General features: G+C 46.6%; 1 protein-coding gene across 1 annotated transcript in view; it reads left to right on the plus strand.

Annotated features, from left to right (window-relative positions):
- The first annotated feature begins 9,548 nt into the window (after nt 1–9,548).
- nfia (nuclear factor I/A) overlaps nt 9,549–22,500 on the plus strand; it is a 130,163-nt gene continuing 117,211 nt past the window's right edge. The window contains exons 1-3 of the mRNA XM_034530728.1: nt 9,549–9,575; nt 17,395–17,923; nt 18,197–18,199. Of these exons, the coding sequence (XP_034386619.1) occupies nt 9,549–9,575; nt 17,395–17,923; nt 18,197–18,199 (559 nt within the window). The remainder of the gene's footprint in view (nt 9,576–17,394; nt 17,924–18,196; nt 18,200–22,500) is intronic.

Below are 22,500 nucleotides of genomic sequence, written 5' to 3' on the forward strand. Positions count from 1 at the left end.
TTAGTAAGCGTTGTGGGATGTAACTCATATCTCCCATAATAACCTGAACTCACTCTGATGTTCTGACTCCAGTCGAAGCTCAGCTCTCCCTCTTCGTCTTCTTCTTCTCTTTCTCTTTCTTCTTGTTCTTCCTTTCCATCCTCTATTCCTTCTTCTTCTGTTCTTCCTTTTTCTCCTTCCTTTCCTAATTCCTAATGTTCTTCTACTTTCTTTCCTTCTCCTTCTCTAACCTTGCTCAGGTGACACTCCAGCTCTATATGCATAGTTATATCTGTCTATCGGATGTGCTGGTAAATAAAGAAAGGCTATTTGCAGATGCAGCTTTAAAGTGTAAGTTAATTACAATTGAACATCTTTTATTTTGAAGGTTGTTCTGGTTACGCCGCATTGAAGCCACCAAACAAATAGTCCCAATGAAAACTGCCCCGGTGTGTTCTGGGGATTATCCACACAACCCAGACACTTGTTTGTTTGTTTGTTTGTTTGTTTGTGGTGAATCCACATTGAAATGTGATGTTTTAACTGGTTCCATTCCACTAAAGGTAAACACCTGCTTTAAAGCCACATGATGCTTAGATAATATAATTATATATACTTTCATTTTAGACACATTCCCCCTTTGTGATTTCCACTATAACTTCAAAATAAAGCTCCGTGTGTTTGAACAAAGTTTAGAAGAAGAAAAGCACATGCTGTGTTTAAACATGCATCTCTCAAGACTTCACAGACCAGAAGTCTAACTCCATTGTGGATAGCTTAACATTTAGCGTGCATTCGGGGGTGATCCGTCGCCATGGTGACGGCTGACATGGTGTGATGCTGATGGTGAGGGTCTGTGGGCTTATCTTAGTTTCTGCTGATGTTGATGAAGCTAAAGGAGAGTTTGAGCTGCAGTGTGAACGCAGCCGGGTGTGTGTGAGGAGGCTACACCTGAGAACCAGGTGTGTGTGTGTGTGTGTGTGTGTGTGTGTGTGCACCTCTGAAGATAGTTATAACTTTAACTTGATATTAAACCAAGTCCAAACCCTCAAACAACCCTTTGAAGAAGCGAGGAACACAAAGCTCTGTCGCCGGGCGGGTTGACTCTTTGTTCTCTCGCCCTGTGGCATGCTGGGAGACTTTCTTAGGCGATGAGGGAGCACGTTGTTTCAGTGGGTCAGTGTGAAGTTATGAATGAGTGATTGACAGGGTGGATTATAGATGACATGCTGCTGCCGGTCATTTATTTGTTTCCAACATAATCCCTTCACGTGTGCCTCTGATGGAATTCAACATGTGTTTCAATCATTTTTTTATTCTAAATAATTAAATCTTAATTTTGGACATTGATAGTAATATTGTTGTATTATTTTTATTGTTCATATAATTATTATTATTCACGTTACCATTGTAGTAAATTAGACAGAATCCGTGAAACTGCATCCAATATTTTGGATTAATTTATTTGAAACATTTCATTTGTCTTCAGTTCCCTAACAATAATATCGATATTGATATTTACAAATAATCACAGAAAACAAAGTGTGTTCAAATGCAGACTCACTTCAACACATCTGCAAATCCGTGAAAACATGTTTCCGTGAGTTTCCTCTTCATTATTTTCATTATTTTGAATGACATTTTTCTTCATCTTATCTTGCAGTTCTTTGAATTTCCAGATTTAGGAACAACATATGAATTCATCATGTAAGCCGTTATTAACACACAGCATTCGTGTTGACCATTTGTTTGTTTATTTTTCTACCTTTACATTTATTTCATTATAGTTTTATTTTTGATATACAGTCCCGTTCATAGCTCAGATTATCTGGACCTTTCTTAAATCATGTGCCCAATGTGTTCCTGTCGCTCGGCACTCTGTTGTAGTGTCGCTCTGTCGCCTCTAGATGGCGCCTCTGGCTTCTTTACTGCCACATTATTTTTAAACGTTTTTATTTAATCAAACAAACACATTATACAGAAAGATCTAATGATAGAATAAACAACAACATATGAAAACACAAACATTTAAAAATGATGTATCATAAAATGCCAGATTCTTTTATCTTATCTTTGTTACATCGGCATCGCTGTGTTCGGTATTCCAGTTCTCATGGACAATCCTGGTTTCAGAAACACCTGATCCGGGTTCCTGATCTCAGACATGTGAGTCATGTATTAATTTTACCAACACAAACACGATCAGCACACATCTGGACACACACACACAAGTATACTTATTCAGAAGCACACACAGGTAACACACAACTAAAAGGGTCAGACATTTGTTCTGTTCACACCGTCACTACGAATACAGCTGAGAGACCTGGTCTACATGTTGAGTGTGATGTCACGGGATGAACCTCAAGCCCCCAACCCCCGAGAGCGAGTAGTCCATGATCACACATCCAGATTATTGATCATATTGAAAACCCAATGTAATCGTTGTAATCTAATGACCTTCTAATAACCGTGGAGCTCGCAGGCCTCGATGTGTTTGAGTGACAAAGTAAATCTGCAGATTGTCTTGTTAAATCACGCCTCTATTAACATAAAAGCTTCTGTTCATTAACCTCGGTCGACTCGCGGCTCCGGTCCTGAGGACTGGAAGGCCTGCAGCCGAGAGCCAGGGAGAGGTCAGCTGAGGTCAGAGCACATTTATTTAGAAAGAGGAGCTTACAAACAGGTGCTCCACGGGACCGGCTCTGACGCCCAGGGCCGGAGTCTCAATGAGGATTTGAAATGCAGAATGATTAAAACCTATATTTCTCATGATGCAACTGGATATCTGTCTTCTGGACATCACTGTGACGTCACCGGGGTTATTTCCTCCAGGGCTTGTACCTATTGCTGTTGAACTCTGAACCTATTGTTCAGCAGCACGCCATTTTAAAGTTGGCCAAACTATTATACGCCACAAGGCCCCTTTAGTTTGATCATATCTAACGGACTTCATCAGCTGAGGAGTTTGATGGATCCTTAAAACAGTTTGAATACCAAAACCAGATGTGAGCTCCGTCTGCTGAGGAAGGGGACAGCTGCTCCTAGAGGGCCCTCAGGTGAGATGGTCTTAACTGCTGTGTGTGTTACATACATGCATTAAGATGCATACTTAGTGACCATGAAGTTATATATTCAAAATGAACCAAAATCATGTGGGATCAATGTCTTTGCAGTAAAACGCTCAGGTGTCCAGGTGTCCAGGTGTTCAGGTGTTCAGGTGTCCAGGTGTCCAGGTGTCCAGGTGTCCAGGTGTTCAGGTGTCCAGGTGTTCAGGTGTTCAGGTGTCCAGGTGTCCAGGTGTCCAGGTGGTCAGGTGTCCAGGTGTCCAGGTGTTCAGGTGTCCAGGTGTTCAGGTGTCCAGGTGTCCAGGTGGTCAGGTGTCCAGGTGTCCAGGTGTTCAGGTGTCCAGGTGTTCAGGTGTTCAGGTGTCCAGGTGTTCAGGTGTCCAGGTGTCCAGGTGTTCAGGTGTCCAGGTGTTCAGGTGTTCAGGTGTCCAGGTGTCCAGGTGTCCAGGTGTTCAGGTGTCCAGGTGTTCAGGTGTTCAGGTGTCCAGGTGTCCAGGTGTCCAGGTGGTCAGGTGTCCAGGTGGTCAGGTGTTCAGGTGTCCAGGTGTTCAGGTGTTCAGGTGTTCAGGTGTTCAGGTGTTCAGGTGTTCAGGTGTTCAGGTGGGATCCGTGTGCGGCCCCGAGTCAGCAGCATGGGTCATGGTTCCAGGTGAGCTCCCCAGACCGTTTCCTCCTGGGTCATGGTTCCAGGAGAGCTCCCCAGACCGTTTCCTTCTGGGTCATGGTTCCAGGAGAGCTCCCCAGACCGTTTCCTCCTGGGTCATGGTTCCAGGTGAGCTCCCCAGACCGTTTCCTCCTGGGTCATGGTTCCAGGAGAGCTCCCCAGACCGTTTCCTCCTGGGTCATGGTTCCAGGAGAGCTCCCCAGACCGTTTCCTTCTGGGTCATGGTTCCAGGAGAGCTCCCCAGACCGTTTCCTTCTGGGTCATGGTTCCAGGAGAGCTCCCCAGACCGTTTCCTCCTGGGTCATGGTTCCAGGAGAGCTCCCCAGACCGTTTCCTCCTGGGTCATGGTTCCAGGAGAGCTCCCCAGACCGTTTCCTCCTGGGTCATGGTTCCAGGAGAGCTCCCCAGACCGTTTCCTCCTGGGTCATGGTTCCAGGAGAGCTCCCCAGACCGTTTCCTCCTGGGTCATGGTTCCAGGAGAGCTCCCCAGACCGTTTCCTTCTGGGTCATGGTTCCAGGAGAGCTCCCCAGACCGTTTCCTTCTGGGTCATGGTTCCAGGAGAGCTCCCCAGACCGTTTCCTTCTGGGTCATGGTTCCAGGAGAGCTCCCCAGACCGTTTCCTTCTGGTTCATGGTTCCAGGTGAGCTCCCCAGACCGTTTCCTTCTGGGTCATGGTTCCAGGTGAGCTCCCCAGACCGTTTCCTTCTGGGTCATGGTTCCAGGTGAGCTCCCCAGACCGTTTCCTCCTGGGTCATGGTTCCAGGAGAGCTCCCCAGACCGTTTCCTTCTGGGTCATGGTTCCAGGAGAGCTCCCCAGACCGTTTCCTTCTGGTTCATGGTTCCAGGTGAGCTCCCCAGACCGTTTCCTCCTGGTTCATGGTTCCAGGTGAGCTCCCCAGACCGTTTCCTTCTGGTTCATGGTTCCAGGAGAGCTCCCCAGACCGTTTCCTTCTGGGTCATGGTTCCAGGAGAGCTCCCCAGACCGTTTCCTCCTGGGTCATGGTTCCAGGAGAGCTCCCCAGACCGTTTCCTCCTGGGTCATGGTTCCAGGAGAGCTCCCCAGACCGTTTCCTTCTGGGTCATGGTTCCAGGAGAGCTCCCCAGACCGTTTCCTTCTGGGTCATGGTTCCAGGAGAGCTCCCCAGACCGTTTCCTTCTGGGTCATGGTTCCAGGAGAGCTCCCCAGACCGTTTCCTTCTGGTTCATGGTTCCAGGTGAGCTCCCCAGACCGTTTCCTTCTGGGTCATGGTTCCAGGTGAGCTCCCCAGACCGTTTCCTTCTGGGTCATGGTTCCAGGTGAGCTCCCCAGACCGTTTCCTCCTGGGTCATGGTTCCAGGAGAGCTCCCCAGACCGTTTCCTTCTGGGTCATGGTTCCAGGAGAGCTCCCCAGACCGTTTCCTTCTGGTTCATGGTTCCAGGTGAGCTCCCCAGACCGTTTCCTCCTGGTTCATGGTTCCAGGTGAGCTCCCCAGACCGTTTCCTTCTGGTTCATGGTTCCAGGAGAGCTCCCCAGACCGTTTCCTTCTGGGTCATGGTTCCAGGAGAGCTCCCCAGACCGTTTCCTCCTGGGTCATGGTTCCAGGAGAGCTCCCCAGACCGTTTCCTCCTGGGTCATGGTTCCAGGTGAGCTCCCCAGACCGACTCTGCCGGACATGAGTTCACCTGCTGCTCTGAGATGGTATGAGTCTTTGTAACTGTATTATAACTACATTATAACTATATAAGAACTCCGTACGTCCATACTATTATCATTATTATTATTATTGCTATTCTTCTAATTGTTGGTATAGCACCAGCTGTTGTGACAGTGAATGGAATGCAGTGAAGAGCGTGTTCTCGTGTGCACGTACTCTTCTTTTTTCACCTTAATTCGCCGTCCAATCAGACGCGACTCTGACGTTCAAACTTCTCGGTTTCGCCCAATCGGTGGCTCTGCCGTCGCCGCTCCTGATTGGTTCTGCCGCAGGCCGCACAGAGGACCATTTGTCCTAAAATGTCATAAAGTTTAAGGTGACTTTATTGCATTATGTGATATCTTATCTCTTATGTCACAGCTTTGAAAGACCCACAGGTACTAAATTGAGTTTGAATAGATTTAATTGTGCATTCTAATCACGATGATATCCATATACTACTTTAATACCACCATTCAACGTGATACTGTTCCTACAGTGTTTGTGGTGCTCAATAGGGAGTTTATTGTCTTTATTATAATATTTGTTGTGGTCCTACAGGTTGATCATGTCTGTTATTTCAATTCTTCTCTCTTAAATTCCGACTTTAAATTGCTTACAATAATCCTGTACTTATTAGTCACTTTATTGCACTTTGATCACCCATAATGTTGATATAATATCACAGAGTATATCCGTGTGTCTGAGTGGTCCATTGTCATACAATATTTCTAGTAAACTCCGCGTGGCATGTCGGTTCTGTCTGTTTACGGTAACCTTATGAGTTATATTATATTTCAGGGATTTACAAGGTGCCAACTGTCTTATTTGTCATTTTATTTTACTTTGTTAATTCTTATTTTCCAAAGATATCAGTATGATCTTAAGGTAGTTAATTATTTACATGCTGTGGTGAGTTTCTAAGGATTGGGGTATTTTATGTCCCATAATGTGAATGTTACAGCCTGTGTGTGTGTGTGTGTGTGTGTGTGTGTGTGTGTGTATAACTGTACCTTCCGTGGTGTGTTTACCTCCTGCAGTGTGTCTGTATAGTCTGTCATATCGAGACATCTCGAGTTTCACAGTGTGGCCTGCGGTTCCTGTGATTTATGCTCCCGTTTATGGAGTTTGATCTCCTGTATCGTCTTGTCCCGTCGTTCAGGGACGCGGAGGCCTCGCGGGGCTTTGATGTAACGCTCCTCTTATGTCCCCGTAAATGCTTTTACATGCGTCGGGTGAGACTTTAGGATTCTTTAAAGTGTATCTTGTTGGTTTTGTGTGCCATTTAAAGGCTTTATTACAACTGCTCATGCAAGCCACATGTCATTTGGGATTTTAAAATATTTGTGTTATCACTAAATGTTCATTTATTTATTGGTATTCTTCCTGCTTTTACTGTGTACGCTGTGTGTGCAGGGGTCACTGTTAAACTGGCTCCACCAGCTCAGTTCATCAGGAGTTTAAACACCTGCAGAGACCAGTAGAGCCTCGCTGTGATCACACACACACCTGCATTCATAGTTCTTACTTTGGGAGAGTCCTCCCTGAAATATGGATCCCCTGTCTCCATTCATCTGGCAGCTACACGACATCTCATTGTGGAACGAGTGCTTTACATTATATACATATATTATATATACAATGTAATGTAATACAAAAAAAAGAATTCAATTGAATCAGATCTGGGGTCAGGTGCGGCATAGTTATGTAAGATTGGAACAACAATGATTGGCAGTATCTCGTGTCTTATGTAAATGTAATTTCTAAAAATAATAGATTAATAATTATATTAATAATAAACAATTATAGCCGTATGTGTTGGAGGCTTGAAATGGAGAGAAAGTCGTCAACGTGTAATTTAAAAAGAGTTTCCCGAAGGGAGCGGATCTCCTCGACTCTCCGGCGCGTCTGTTTCAGCGCATGCGGAGAGCCGTGCGCCGGTTCCGGGGCTGAAAAGTCGCGTTTTGCGCACCAGATATAAGCACCGCGAGGGATACGAGCACGTGTGAATGTCAGGAGGAAGAAAGGAGAAAAGAAAGGAGAGAAGGGAGAGAAAAGGGAAAAGAAAGGAGAGAAAGGAGAGAAAAGGGAAATGAAAGGAGAGAAAAGGGAAAAGAAAGGAGAGAAAGGAGAGAAAAGGGAAAATAAAGGAGAGAAAGGAGAAATGAAAGGAGAGAAAAGAGAAAAGAAAGGAGAGAAATGAGAAATGAAAGGAGAGAAAAGGGAAAAGAAAGGAGAGAAATGAGAAATGAAAGGAGAGAAAAGGGAAAAGAAAGGAGAGAAATGAGAAATGAAAGGAGAGAAAAGAGAAAAGAAAGGAGAGAAATGAGAAATGAAAGGAGAGAAAAGGGAAAAGAAAGGAGAGAAAGGAGAAATGAAAGGAGAGAAAGGAGAGAAAAGGGAAAAGGAGAGAAATGAGAAATGAAAGGAGAGAAAAGAGAAAAGAAAGGAGAGAAATGAGAAATGAAAGGAGAGAAATGAGAAATGAAAGGAGAGAAAAGAGAAAAGAAAGGAGAGAAATGAGAAAAGAAAGGAGAGAAATGAGAAATGAAAGGAGAGAAAAGAGAAAAGAAAGGAGAGAAATGAGAAATGAAAGGAGAGAAAAGAGAAAAGAAAGGAGAGAAATGAGAAATGAAAGGAGAGAAAAGAAAGAGAGCCCGTGGAGTGAGCGGACCCGCGGAGCCGCAGGCTGGACCTGATGGAGCGCACGGGGGAGGAGAGGCGGTCCGCCGGGGGCCGAGCATCCGAAGTTAACCGGACTCTCCGCTGTGACCGTGGGGCCTCGTCACGTGTCTGAAAGTTGTTTTACTTTAACATCCCGTCAGAGCTGTTTTCTAATCAATACCGATCAAACTGATCAGTTTTCATCTCATCGGGATCCCGGAGCACACACACACACACACACGCGCGCGCGCTCACTCGCACACACACACACACACGCGCGCGCGCGCGCAGCAGCGCATCACCACCACCGGATCCTACTTGTGAAACTGCGCGAGCGGGATCGATGGTGTTCTTTCTGATCGATAAGCCGAGTGTGTGATCACTAGGAGCTCTGCAGGGGTCAGTGCGCACGTGCGCACGCACACACATACCGCGACGCAGTCCGGGCGGCGGAGCAGCGAGTGGACGTCCCGGAGCTCCGAGCAGCAGACAGGCAAGAGGAGCGGCGAGGAGGTGGCGCTCCGCTCTGCGCCGGGACAACGCATACCGACTGACTCTCTCTCTCTCTCTCTCTCTCTCTCTCTCTCTCTCTCTCTCTCTCTCTCTCTCTCTCTCTCTCTCTCTCTCTCTCTCTCTCTCTCTCTCTCTCTCTCTCTCTCTCTCTCTCTCTCTCTCTCTCTCTCTCTCTCTCTCTCTCTCTCTCTCTCTCTCTCTCTCTCTCTCTCCTTTACCGTGTCCTCCTGTTGGAGATAAATTAACGGAAAGCAGCTGTCGGTTGTTTTAGAGGCGAGGCGGCCGTGTGCAGCTCAGGGATCCCGTGTTGCCTCTTTCTTTCTTCCTGGTCAGTTCTCTGCACCGCGCCCCTCCAGTCCCGAGCACCGAGGAGCCAGACCGCCGCAAGCCGGCCACAGCGCGCCGCAGGACGGATAGACATGTTGCCGAGTTCCGCCGGTCGCCGCAGATCTCCGGCCGGTTGAAATGCAGTTTCGGGACGTTTTGGAGGTCTGCACCGTCCGCCGCTCCGGCCCCCAGCACCGGCCGCTCTTGCCTCACGACAACCCCCCGGCACCGACACCACACCGGGCTTCCCTGTGACTTTTTTTTTTTTTGTGGTAATTTTGAGCTTTTCTAACGGGACTTTTTCCATCTTGTTGCCGGAGATGTTCTTCGTGTCTGGGCTGAAAGTTGTGCGCTGCCCGGCGGAGGGCCTCTAACAGGTCCGGACAGTACATGTAACCCGAGGCGGAGGTCAAAGTTCAGCTCTGGTTGGAAATGTGAAAGCGAAGGGGCACAAGGAGGGCTCTATTTCCCCCTCTCTCTCTCTCTTTCACACACTCCTTTTTTCTGTTCTTTCCCTTTTTTCACACTAGACATCACCGCGCACACTCGCGCGCACACGCAAACACACACAGGCTGGAGTTACAGTAACCCCCCCCCCCCCCCCCCACACACACACACACACACACACACACACCCTCCAGATCCAGGTAGATCCGACATGTATTCTCCGCTGTGCTTAACGCAGGTGAGTGGGCTCTTCACACTTCTATGTCTCTTTAACGGTGTTTCTTTCGCAGCTCTCCGACGGCTCGCGGCCCACCGGGGGCCGTGTGGACTCTGTCCACGGGCCGTACATTCCGCTCGTCTCCAAACTTCCTTCGTTCAGACCGATAAACGCCGCGTCGCTTCGGGCCAACCGCGCCCGCTCGTGCGGTTGTTTCCGTGCGTTTGAGTCGCTGCTTGTGTCGGTCGTCCGTGCGGGCTGCGGAGACACTTTGTCCCTCCCCGCTCTTCGCTGCTGCTCGCCGGGCACAGCCTGACCGCAGCTCCGGCGGAGAGTTGATGTCGGTCGGTTGTTCTGCAGGACGTGCCCCCCGTTTCTGTCCCGTTGACCGTAAAGTTTGAGCGCACCGTAATGTGGACGGATGAAGTCGCCGGTTATTATTTATGTTCTTGAACCCCCCGAACTTTCCAACTGTGGCTCCGCGCACAGAGCCGATGCGGCCCGCTGGACCTCTGGTCCTCTCACGGCGGACGGGTTCATATTGAGCAGTGCACACGCTGAGCACCAGCACCGGGTTGCAGGGGTCACAGCCCCCCAACACTTTATTGTCTTCTTCCTTTCTGCGCTGCTTGCATTGAACCCAGGAGGTCTGATCCCGTTCAGAAAAAGAAAAGGAAACCAAAGTGGGTTGGATCTGATGCTTCCTTCCCTGCTGCTGCTCAGGCCTCCTGCAGCAACCTGCAGGCCTGACTCCGGGTGTCCAAAGTGACCCGAGGGACACCTGTCACATCATGTCCAAACGAAAAGTGTCCTTCCACCTCCACAGATCACCCAGCTGGTGGCGAAATGATCTGGGATTTATCTCCAGACCCCAAAATCCCTGAATTTAAATAAAACCTCTTTGCATATTTATCCGTTAGTAACTTAAATTTGACCTAATTTTATATATATTACACAGAAACATTTTCCTCTTGCCGCAGTGTTGTGTTTGGGGGTCAGAGGTGGAAAAAAAAGGGGATTTAAGAGCTTTTTTGGGGTGTGACCTCATGGAGATTCCGGCTGCAGATTTTGGCTTCCTCTTGTAGGAATTATCGTCTTAATCTCCTGAATTAACCACAGCACATAGACACAAATAGATTTAAATCATAAAACACATTGAATCACGCTGATTTAAATTTAAATATATATATTTCTTTTTTTCAGCATTTCACACACACGTTTTTTTTAATTATTCCACTAATTATTTCAAAATGCATTTCATTGCCAGAATTGGCTTGGAAATTAAATTAGATGTCATATTTCATTATTTATTACCAAACCATTATTTCTTCTTTATGATCCAGAAAGAATAATAATTTAATTTAAATCCTAACAATTTATAAATGAAGGGATTTATCGATCCAGCGACACAGGAGGAGGTCACGACTAACATTTAGTTGTTGTTGAGTGTTTTTAACTCGTGTGATTTTGGCTGCAGCTTCGTTTGAATCCCAAATTTCCGCAAAATGTTTTTAAAATAGATTTGTCATTTTGATTTTCTGCTTGGAGCTTCAGTGTGTGTGGAGGCGCGCTTGAAGACGATCTGGAACTGCAGGAACGGAACAGGAGCTTTACCGTTTAATCAGATTAACGGGCAGTAAAACCAATAATCAGCCGACAGTCGCTTTTATAAATCCTGCTCAGCGGAGAAAAAAAATGTGTTTCAGTGGTTTGAACAGATGTTTTTTTTTTTTTACTGGTTTGGTCATTTGAAAAGATCTTATTGAGCAGATGTTTTTTTTGTGTTGTTGCTCAATGGTTGCATTATTTAATTTGTTCACTTTTTGTTATAATTCATCTGATATTTTTGATAATCTTCCAACATTGAACAGAAGCTTGTGTGTGTGTGTGTGTGTGTGTGTGTGTGTGTAACAAGCTGCTCAGTGTCGAATCCAACCAGCATGCACCTATTTTAATTTCACATCGAAAAGCACACATTTAATATAAATATATGCATATTTAAGTTAATATTGGTTGAAACTGTTGAGTTATTTGAAAAACCTCTTTCAGGTTAAACTGGTGTTTCCTGATAATAATTAAAAAAAGCCAGTTTGGGATGTAAGTTGGAGGATTTCCTGCTGAGCTGCCGGATTCAAAGAACACTAAATAAAATCGGACGCATTAAGTGCCAGTGATGTAAGCTGCTGCGTTTGGCCCTCAGCCAACCAGCGGGGGGCGCTCTCTAACGAACCCTTTTAATCGTAAAGGAACAGTTTAAAGATGCTCTAATTGATCCCGCCGTCGTTTTGGTGAGTTTTGGGCCGTTACGACAAACTTTAGGATTATCGAAATTCTTCGCGGGTCACGCTCCAGAACGAAATCTGGATGTTTGGATTTCTAGCAGATGTCGTTTAAGTTTTCTCAAGCTAGCTTTTAAGTGGGCTTGGTTTCTTTATTAGTTATTTTGCCATTTGAATTGTTTTTAAAGAAAGGAGTCCCTCTTTGGGAGAAAACATTCCATCTACATGCACACACGCATAAAACAAAACAAACAGCATTTTACCCCTCTAAAAAAACATGTTGGAATATATATATATATATACACACACACACATCTATATACACATATATACAGATATGTCGCTGACAACAAGAAAGGCCTCCTGAAGGGTTTCATGGTTCCTGCAAACATAATGACCTCCATTCATGTGAGGGGTCCATAAAATGGATCTTGCAGTCCTTCATGTCTGAAACCATATTCTTCAGGCTCTGATTGGCTCTCGGACATCAGGGAACTGACCTGGCGTCTGTGCGGTCGAGGCCTCGCCGCTGAGCCCAAGCGGCACGCCGATCATTCCTCCAGTGTGCCGGTGTGGGTGTCAATCGGCGGGGAGGCGGGGAGGATTACCGTTATCGCCCCCCCCTTTAAATGACTGTTATTCAGGGGGGATGTTGTCACGGGCCTGTTGTTCGGAGCCCATTACATCTGTCACCAAGGTGGGGGGGGGCGTGCCTCAGCGGCCTCCTCGTCCAGCGGCCTCCTCCAGAACTCCATCTGAGAGGAGACGACTTTCACACGCTTTCTTTTGGGGGTTTTGTTATAAACGCCGGCTTGAATTAAACGTCGTAGCGCAGACGGATTTTCAGAGTGAAAATAAATTGCAGGAATGAGAGAAAAGGGGGCAGGGGGAGATTGTCTCACACCAACTGGCAGAGTTTGTTTGGAAAAACAGAAACAGGGTTTTGGGGGCGGGTTTCAGAGGCCAGATGTGAAAAGAAATGACTTGTTCATAAAGAAATGTGGAGCTGAAGTGGAAACCCAGTGAGGAACAGGAGCTGAAAGGGTTGAGAAACCTTTATGTTTCCAACGCATATCAATATTGATTTAAAGCGTCCCTAATTTTTACTGCAGACCTGCTTTGTTCTGTTTTCGTTTAATCAACCTCTGATTATGACACCAAAAATATGGATCAAATGTTTATTTTTATATTGAGATAATCCCACATTTTATTAATAATTCTTTTGATAGATAATTTGTTCCTTCTCATTCCTGAAAGAACACAGCAGCTGCCCAGAGAACCAGATTCATTAAGGACCAAGAAAGGTCACATGTTCTTTTGTTTATTTAGGTAAATTAGAAAAGGTGCAAAAACATAAGAAGTGCTATAATGTTTTTAATTTTCAGCCACTATCTCGGCACCATCTCATGTTTCCATATGAATCAGCTCGTATCCGTATTCTCCTTGACACAGATGCAGAAACGGGATTATTCACATTTCAGAAAAGATTCCTGAGCGGGGGGGCGGTTGACAACAAGGGGGATTATCTCACCCCGCCGGCAGAAAAGCCCGTTTTTTAAGTCTGAATATGGGAGCAAGTGACTCGTTAAGTGGGATTTGGTTTGAGAGTGTGAAGCGGCGGCGTGTGTGAGCGGCTCAGGAAGCTGAAACGCTGCACTGGGCTGCGAGGAATGTTGGTATGTGGCTGCAGCGAACCACCGAGCTGCAGACCCACTGTGGAATGTGTGTGTGTGTGTGTGTGTGTGCAGGCTGAGCACATCATCTGTCCGGCAGCCGCTCGTCATCCTAATAACTGCCCCGAGGATGCACACAAACAGAAACACGTCTCAGGAAAACCGCGAACAACCAGAAAAAGAAGCCGCGGCGTTCCTGCAGTGAGAAGCTCCGAGCTCACACACAAAGAGGGCGAGCAGGTTTGGCTGCAGAGCGGCTGGAGGCGCCTGGACCGCCTCCAAGAAGAAACAATGCTGCATTCAGACCCCCTGACAACGTTATATATTTATATATATAAAAGAAGAGACGCCTGTAGATGTAGTTGAAGTCCATAGAGCTGACGGAGGAAGATTTAACAGCTGAAACAGAAACTCCCTCTGAACTCCAAAAACAGACTAAACCTCAACCGGGAGTTGAATCTGAGAGGTTGTTTTTAAAAGATCATCAACACGTGTGACCGTCCAGACGGGTTCCTCCATCACCGTGAACACACACACAGTTTATTTGGAATAATTCCCACACACGCTGCCACAAATAACTCACTCAAAGTGTGGATTAATCCGCCGCCGGAAATAGTCCCCAACAAATCCACAGTTTCCTCCTGTTTGTTTGAGAACGACAGCGAGCAGACAGGAAGTGAGAGGCAGGAAGTGAGAGGGTACAGAGAGCCACGTTTGAGTCTAATTTAAATAACACCACCCTTACCCGTTAGCCTAGCTTCACATCGATCTCCTTATCAAGTCGCTGTAGTGAATCCATGATGGTTGTCTTACATTGAGGGGCCGACATTTCATTCCAGATGTGTGCGTCGGTAGCAAAGTGTTGAGAGAAGTTGATTCATGTGGAAAAGGTGTGGAAATGTTCAAAGAGGAAAAGTGTTCAAGTTGTTACGGAAGCAAAGCAGCTAACGCTCATTCTCTGGATTCCTGATCAGAAGACACGCTTTCTTCTCATGAAACAAATCTGAATATTTAAAATCCACTTGATTCAAGAGATTTATTGTCTGTATCTTTACATTTTAAGTGACTCATAAGTGACTCGATGGGCAGACTGTGTGCGTGTGCGTGTGTGTGTGTGCGTGTGTGTGTGTGCGTGTGTGTGCTCAGCTCATAATGTACTATCCACATTCCATTTGCACATATCAAGATGTGTGAGCGTCTTTGATCTTTGAATAGTGAAGTGTTTTTCCTTTCTTTCAATACGTGGCTCAGGAGGGGGGGGGGGGGGGGGCTGGGCTCAGCCCCCCCCCCCCCCCCCCCCCCCCTCCTGCTCAGGAACCCTCTGAGGGGGTTTTATCCAAATAAGAAATGTTCCATGAAGATGTTTTCTGTCCGTCTGTGTTCGGCTTCTCCTCTTTTTCACAGGCGGCTTTGTTGCCGTAGACAACCGTTAAAAAAACCCTTGAAGACAAAACAAAAATAATATTTATAGGGCCACTGCAAAATCTCATGTACTAATTTTACCTGCGAAGCCAATGCATTACATAAACAGACATCTCGATTTTGTAGCCATTTATTTCCACTCATCTAAAATTGAAACTTGACTCCATTTCCAATGTTTTGGATCCGCTGAATATGAATTCTGCTCAAGCTCGTTTCTTATCCAAGGGAAGTGAAGGGGGCCAACGGGCACATGGTCTGCAGTGGAAGAGTTTTAATAGGCCCAAAACCCTCGGATTAAATCCACAAGGAACCCCAAAGTCTTGTTTTGAACATCAATCGGTTAAGATTGTCAAAGGTCATAACCCCATAATCCATGAGCTCGTTCCTCCGTGAAATGGTAGCTCCACTTAACCCTACTTTACTGAGAGTGTACGGCTGCTTGACAACATTTCACTGGGTTTTGTTGGAAAGTGTAAACATGTCTCAAACCGAGGAATCGATGATTTAAGAAGGAAAAGCGTCCGTGCCGTTTCCTCGTTTCCTCGTTTTGAGTGAAAACCGTCTTCCCAGACCAGATTTGAGACCAGTTCAAACAGTTCCAGTGACGTGGCAGACGTAATGTTCAATATTTGGGGTTTTCACAGCACGGCTTTTAGGGAGACGTTGTGCTTCTTCTTCTTCCCTTTTTTTTGGAATGGCCTCGACAAGCTGTAATAATATTTGAACAGGAAGCTGTTCTCCTCGCTCACTGACTCCTCCCCCTATAGCCCGCTTTAAGCCTCGTGGATGTGTTTGTTTCTGGTCGTCTTCATTCAGCCTCCCGTCTGCTTGTTGTGACACTTTTCTCTTTCAGCCTAATGTGTTCATTTCCTGCTCGGGATAAGCCTGGTTTTGTGCTGGTTTGTGGAGGAGGGGGGGAGCAGGTGTAACCAACCCCAAATTGGGTCTAATCCAGGACATGCTGTCTAACCACACTCCCACCTAGTGATAACTGCACAGCCCTCATCGGCCCCAAAGCCCCATAATGCACCTTTTAATACGGCTGTAATCCTCCACGCGGTGCGACCTGGAGCTCCAGTGTGCCCCCCCACCCCCCCACCCCGCTGGCCCGTTGCTCGGCTGTTTGGTTGGTGTGATCCTGGTCAGTCACTGTGTTTGTTCAGGGGCTGGCGGGCCCCCACACAGACCCCCAAAGACCCCCAAAGACCCCAAAGACCCCAAAGACCCACATTCCTGCCTGGGAGCCAAGAAAGAGGCTGAACTGACAGTGAAGCGTCTGCTGTCTGCTTTCCTTCTCTTCTTTTCCTCTCTTCCTTCTGTTCTTTAAGCGTTTCCTTCCATCCTTACTTACTCTCCTTCTTTGTTCCTGTTCTTTTTTCCCTTCCTTCCCTTGTTTCCTGTGTCATCTGTGTTTTCTACTTCTTCTTCTCGGCTCCCCTTGCCTTCTTTCACTTCTTTTCTTCTTTGTTCTCTTTGTTCTTCCTCCATCGCTTCCTTTCCTACTTTCCTTATTTGTGTCATTCCCCTTCTCTCCTTTTCTTCTCTTTATTTGATATATCTTCTTCTCTGCCTCCTGCCTTTTCTTCATCCCTTCTTCTTTCCTTTCTTTCTTTCTTCCTTTGGTTTCCTCTTCTCTCTACATCCCTTTGTGTTTTCTACTCTGCGTTCTGTCTTTCCTTTTTTATCCTTCCTTTTATACTTTTTACTTTCTTTCCTATATCCGTCTTTCCTTCCTTCCTTTTAAAAAACTCTCCCCTCTTCTCTCCTCACTGTTCTTCTCCTGCTGATCCAGGAGCAGTAAAAAGATAAATCTTGATCTAGATACACTTGCATCGTTCAAGAGTTGGTAATTACTGTATGTCCAGTTTTACTTTTCACTACTAGTTTTTTCATCATTACTTTGTTCAAACTCACAAAAAATAATTTCAAGATCTAGCGGAGATCCAAAGATATCGGATATGTTGGGCTCAGCCGGCAGCCTCCGGTTCTGAAGTGTGTCTTAAAACTTGCATCTCTCTACTGACCACCAGGGGGCGACTTCTTAGGCTGTAAAAAGATTGTATAGAAGTCTATGAGAAAATAACTCTACTTCTCTTTATTCCCTCAGTAAACATTGTAAACATGAGTTTATGATGTTCAAACAGACCATAAAGCAGGGGATGCTTTAGGGCGGGGCTACTGGGCTTGACAGGTCGTCACCTCCACCAGAGCCATTCACGGTCTCTACGCCACTCCAAATATGGTCACTTCAGTTCGTTGGTTGCCAAAGAAATTAACGTAAAAATCGTCAAACTCGAGGCTTTAAAACATCATTCCACAAACCAATGGGCGACGTCACGATGACTACATCCAATTATTATATACAGACTATGGTGTGGCTGAACAAGATGATCCACAGTGTAAAACTGTTGCATTCCCATGTTGCTCCCTCCCCGTCTCACCACAACTCTCTTCTCCGTCCCTCAGGATGAATTCCATCCTTTCATCGAAGCCCTGCTTCCCCACGTCCGGGCCTTCGCCTACACATGGTTCAACCTGCAGGCCCGCAAGAGGAAGTACTTCAAGAAGCACGAGAAGCGCATGTCCAAGGAGGAGGAGCGCGCCGTGAAGGACGAGCTGCTCGGCGAGAAGCCCGAGGTCAAGCAGAAGTGGGCGTCGCGCCTCCTGGCCAAGCTGCGCAAGGACATCCGGCCCGAGTTCCGGGAGGACTTTGTGCTGACGGTGACGGGCAAGAAGCCGCCCTGCTGCGTGCTGTCCAACCCCGACCAGAAGGGCAAGATGAGGCGGATCGACTGCCTGCGCCAGGCGGACAAAGTGTGGAGGCTGGACCTGGTCATGGTGATTTTATTCAAAGGGATTCCCCTCGAAAGCACTGACGGGGAGAGGCTGGTCAAGTCTCCGCAGTGTTCCAACCCCACCCTGTGCGTGCAGCCGCATCACATTGGAGTTTCCGTCAAGGAGCTGGATCTCTACCTGGCCTACTTTGTGCACGCAGGTAAGTCCTCTTCTTCCTCTTTGTCTTCTTCGTGTGTGCGTGATGTGTGATGTGTCTCCGAGCTGCTGAAGACGGTGTGACGAACGCAGCATCTCGCGCTCCACCGTCCTGTTTGCTGTTGCTCTCTGTGATGTGTGGCTGAGAAAGAGTCTGGTTCTTTCAGGCAGTCGGGCCTCTCAGTTCATATTTGGTACGTTCATTTGTCGTGGCTTCATTGCTTCGTGCTTCTTCTTACCTTAAAACAAAAAGCACTGATACTCTGGAACTTCTCAGCTGGTGACAAGAAGTCGTGATGTTTGCTGACGGAACATCCAAAGAGCCCTAATTGCTGTCTAATTGCCAGTTAGATTGTGGCTCGTAATCTGTCCACAAGTCTGTCACTTCATCTACTTACATCGTCAAGGTTACGTTAGCTAATGGTCCAAGCAGATATATTTTAACGTAGGTCAATAGGTCAAGCAGCTTAATGGTTTCACAGAGCGGCGCACGTCGGTTTGTTTTCTGGGAGGAATTTGAATGTCAGCTTTAAACTCATCGGGTATTATTGTCTTTTCCATTTTAAAGATTATTTTGGGAACACATAGAGAAAGGAGAAGTTTTCTAAAAATCTAATTAATTTGTCTTGAGTATCAAAGTTCCTTCTTGACGTTGGGATCTTTAGTTGGCAAACGATCTCACCTCGAGGTCCATTCAGCAGCTGTTTTAGGACCTTTTTCATTTAGAGCAGCGGTTGTCAACAAGTCTTTTGAAGTGATACATCCCTTAAAAACTCCATCTGCTGAGGAAGAACAAGTGATTTGATTGAAAGCTCCAGAACCTCTGCTAAATGCTTGTTTCATGGTATGTCTTGAAAGATCTATTTACATATTGTCTGTGCGTTCCCACACTCATCAGTGTGTCGATGACACTTGTTTATCAGGCAGTTTGGGGATGAACCCGGCTCCCTTTCCCAGCGAGCCGCTCCTCCGTCTCCGAGACGAGCGTGTTATCAGCTGCAGACAGGCGTAATTTCATCAGCGGTCAGTAAAGCAGAAGTCTGAGGACAAAAAGAAAAAGGTCTGTGCCAGAACCTCGTCACCCGGCGGCCCCAGAGAGCGCGAGCAGGTCGCTGAGTCTTCTGGGTGAAGCTGGCACACCTTCCAGGTTTTAAAAAATAAATAAATAAACCCGACACAATTATCTCCGGAGTGATTGCTCAGCACGTTTTCCCTGATTTCCCACTGATTCCACGGGAACACAATTTGGCTGCTGTGAGTATTTGTGCGTGCAGCAGCGAGCGTGCAGAGGAGGCGTTTGGCAGGCGGTGTGAGCGCTTGGCACGGAGCTCGTCCTAAGTTTGTTTGGGCTTTTGGAGTTTTCTTGAAAACAAAAAATAAAGACGGCGTCGGAGTAAAATAATCCACAAGATCCACCATCAGATCCCTTCACCGGTAAAACGGATACTTCAGTATGCCCGTCTGGCATTTTCAGTCTGTAACCCAGTCCCCAAAGTTTTATTTACTGAGAATATTTCAACCTGGTTCCAATAAAAACAGTTTCTGCTATTTTCTGAAGTCAATTTCCTTTTTATCGAATTTCAAAGTTGGACGTTGGAATGAATTCACCTCGAGGTCCATTTAGCAGCTGTGTTTAGACCTTTCAATCCCATCCCACGGTCATCAGCAGGAGCATAAATTGAGCGACTCGAAGGCCTTAAAGTGTGAGGAAGATCACGACTGACAGTCCAAAATGCTCCTTTTCCAGTTGGTCGCTTTGTCCCGAAAACCAGTTGATTTGAACCTTTTTGCTGGGCTTGGAAAGGCAGACCGAACTGGGGAAAGAAAATGGAAAAGATTTGTTTAGAAGAAGACATTCACTCGTCTGCGTTGTGGAAAGATCTCCGTCCCCTGAACCCTAATTCCAATCCGTTCCCTCTCACAGACTCACAGACTGCTCCCATGCTCCCCCCATGTGTGTTTGCACTGTGCGGTCAGCGATCAGCTGTGTGCAGGTTCACACTGAGCTGCCTTCAGTCCAAGAGGGAAAACAGAAATGAAAAGTCGCTGCTGGAGTCGCTTCATCTGGAGGTGGACGCTCAGTCGGGAAAGGCTGTGGGTCTTGGCACGGAGCGAGAAACCCTGAGTGAGGTTTACGTTTCAATGAACTGGGGTTTGGCTGCTTGTCACAGAGCATTTGTGGTGGCAAGTCTTGAGAATATGTTGGTTTGGGATTTTGTCTTGGGCTGGATGTAGGTTTTGTATTCGATTCCAGAAGGCTAAAGCCTTTTGAGTGTTCAGGACTTGGTTTCTTGAGAGGGTGACCCCCTCCTCTGCCCCTCCCCCCTGGTCTGGGTGAAGCAGGATGGTGTTTCTTCCTGCCTCTTATTTAAGGCAGCGGAGCTCTTCTGAAGCGGCGGCGTTGATTAAAAGGCCCCGTGAAGCTCAAGCTGACCTCAGGGGCCGGCAGGACCGGAGGCGTGGCCTGTCAGGACGCCAAGGAGTCGGTAATTAAATTCATCCCGGCACCGCTCGGGGGGGGCTGAGGACCAACAGTGTTGCCAGCGGAAACCGCAGCGCTCCACCAACCATTTATTATTTAATCCTGTGAGTGTTCAGCAGCGGGACGTTAAAACCTCAGAAGACGTGAAGGCTGAAGTTGGTTTCAGCTTGGTGTTGCGTTTGGCTGCGTGTTCGTCTCTGCGGCGGGTTTGTTTCTCTTGAAGAGGTTCTGTCTTGTGCCTTCGGACAATTCTTTTCTAATATCTTGGCGCCCTGGACTCAAGTCGTGGTGGTTCTTTCCTTCTGGCTCTCCTGCTGCTCTCCAACCGTTCTCAACAGGAGAGGCCCTGATACTGATATCGGGTATCGGACAGACTCAAATGAACCAATCAGGTATCAGCGACGCGGGCCGATCGGGTGCATTCATATCGATTAAATAACACATCTTATTAAATAAACATTGGATTATATCCTATATTGGCCGATACCCAAGTATTAGTATTTGATTGGAACTGAACAAATCTGATTGGTGCATCTCTATTTTAAACTTAACACACAAAATAACAAGAGAACCTTTTTTAAAGAACATTTCTCTAAAGACGCAAAGTGTTCATGTAGATACTGAATGTATCTGCAAAATATTCACATATTTTATTAGTTTTCTCTCTGCATGACCGTGGTTAGGCTCTCGCAGCTCTCGTTGGGGGTCTGGGGAAAGAAGGCGGTCCTGGTTCAGTGTTGCATGGACAGGATGTGTGTTTAACCATATTTAACCCTAAACCTCCATCGTTCCTTATCCCTAACCAGGAGTTGTTGGTGTGTACATCCAGGGTGTGAGCCATGTGTCTGGGGTCCATTCAGAGACAGAAAGGTGGTCTTAGTCAGTTAACAGTTTAACTCATTGATTGAGTTTCCATGCCACTAAATGATGAATGAGTGAATCATAAACGACATTGACAATAATTCCTGGGTGCATGAAAGCGGATCGTAATGTGTGAATGGATGCTAAAAGTCTGATCTGATTGATCTGGCCCTGCACAAACAGGAAGTAGCTACAGGGGGTCTCACAAACAGGAAGTAGCTGCTGGGGGTCTCAACAGGTGGAGCTTTTCAAATTAACACACTCTCACCGACTACAGTCAACCATGAACACACACACACAGCAGCCATTCATACGTCTGAGCAGTTGCTGTGTGTGTGTGTGTGTGTGTGTGTGTGTGTGTGTGTGTTCTCAGGAACACGTTAGGGGGGTCAAAGGTCCCCCATCCTCCCCCCGCCCCCCACCGATTTATGAGCTCACCCACGGCAGCAGCAGCAGCGGGTGTCACCGCCGCAGGAACGCTCAGCACGTGCCGTGAGGTCGGAGGTCACGGCGTGGAGGCCGTGACCCCTATCATCAGGCCATTTAACCTCTAGGATAACCCCCCCGCCCCCCTCTAATTAACAACACACACACGGGGGGGCGTGGTCAGGGCTGGCTGGGCCGGCTCTAGAACAAAAGGTGGGGAAGGGTCGACAGCGGCACTCGGTCCTCTCGGCGCCTTGTGATGAAGAACCACGACATGAAGACGTTAATGTTTATTACGGACCAGATCATATTTATGTGCGCAGTAAAGTCAATTAAAGATAATTAGAGAAATGGAATCATAAAAGTTTGATAGAATGAGTTTTGCATTAAAGTCAGTGGCTCTGCGGCGGATCACTTCACAGAGGTGGTTTCAGTCCGCTGACGTCTTCCTCCATTATTATTATTATTATTATTATTATTATTATTGTTATTATTATTATTATTATTATTATTATTATTATTATTGTTGTTTTACTTATTTCTTTAGCATTTAGCTTGAGAGAAGGAAGACTTTTTGGGAGGGAGTGGAGCCAACGATCTTCACTCCTCACAGTCTGATACCTTTTCTTTCTTTCTTTCTTTCTTTCGTTCTTTCTTTCTTTCTTTCTTTCTTTCTTTCTTTTTTTAAACTATTGGAAGACGCATTCAGGTCCTGAGACCTCATACTGTAGTATTAATCTGCTGATATTCCATATATCATTTTTATATTGCGACCGTTTTAAACCGATTACTGCCAGTCTCGGACTCACTGA

Source organism: Cyclopterus lumpus, chromosome 4 (genome assembly GCF_009769545.1).
Source record: "Cyclopterus lumpus isolate fCycLum1 chromosome 4, fCycLum1.pri, whole genome shotgun sequence".
NCBI classification, from domain to species: domain Eukaryota; kingdom Metazoa; phylum Chordata; class Actinopteri; order Perciformes; family Cyclopteridae; genus Cyclopterus; species Cyclopterus lumpus.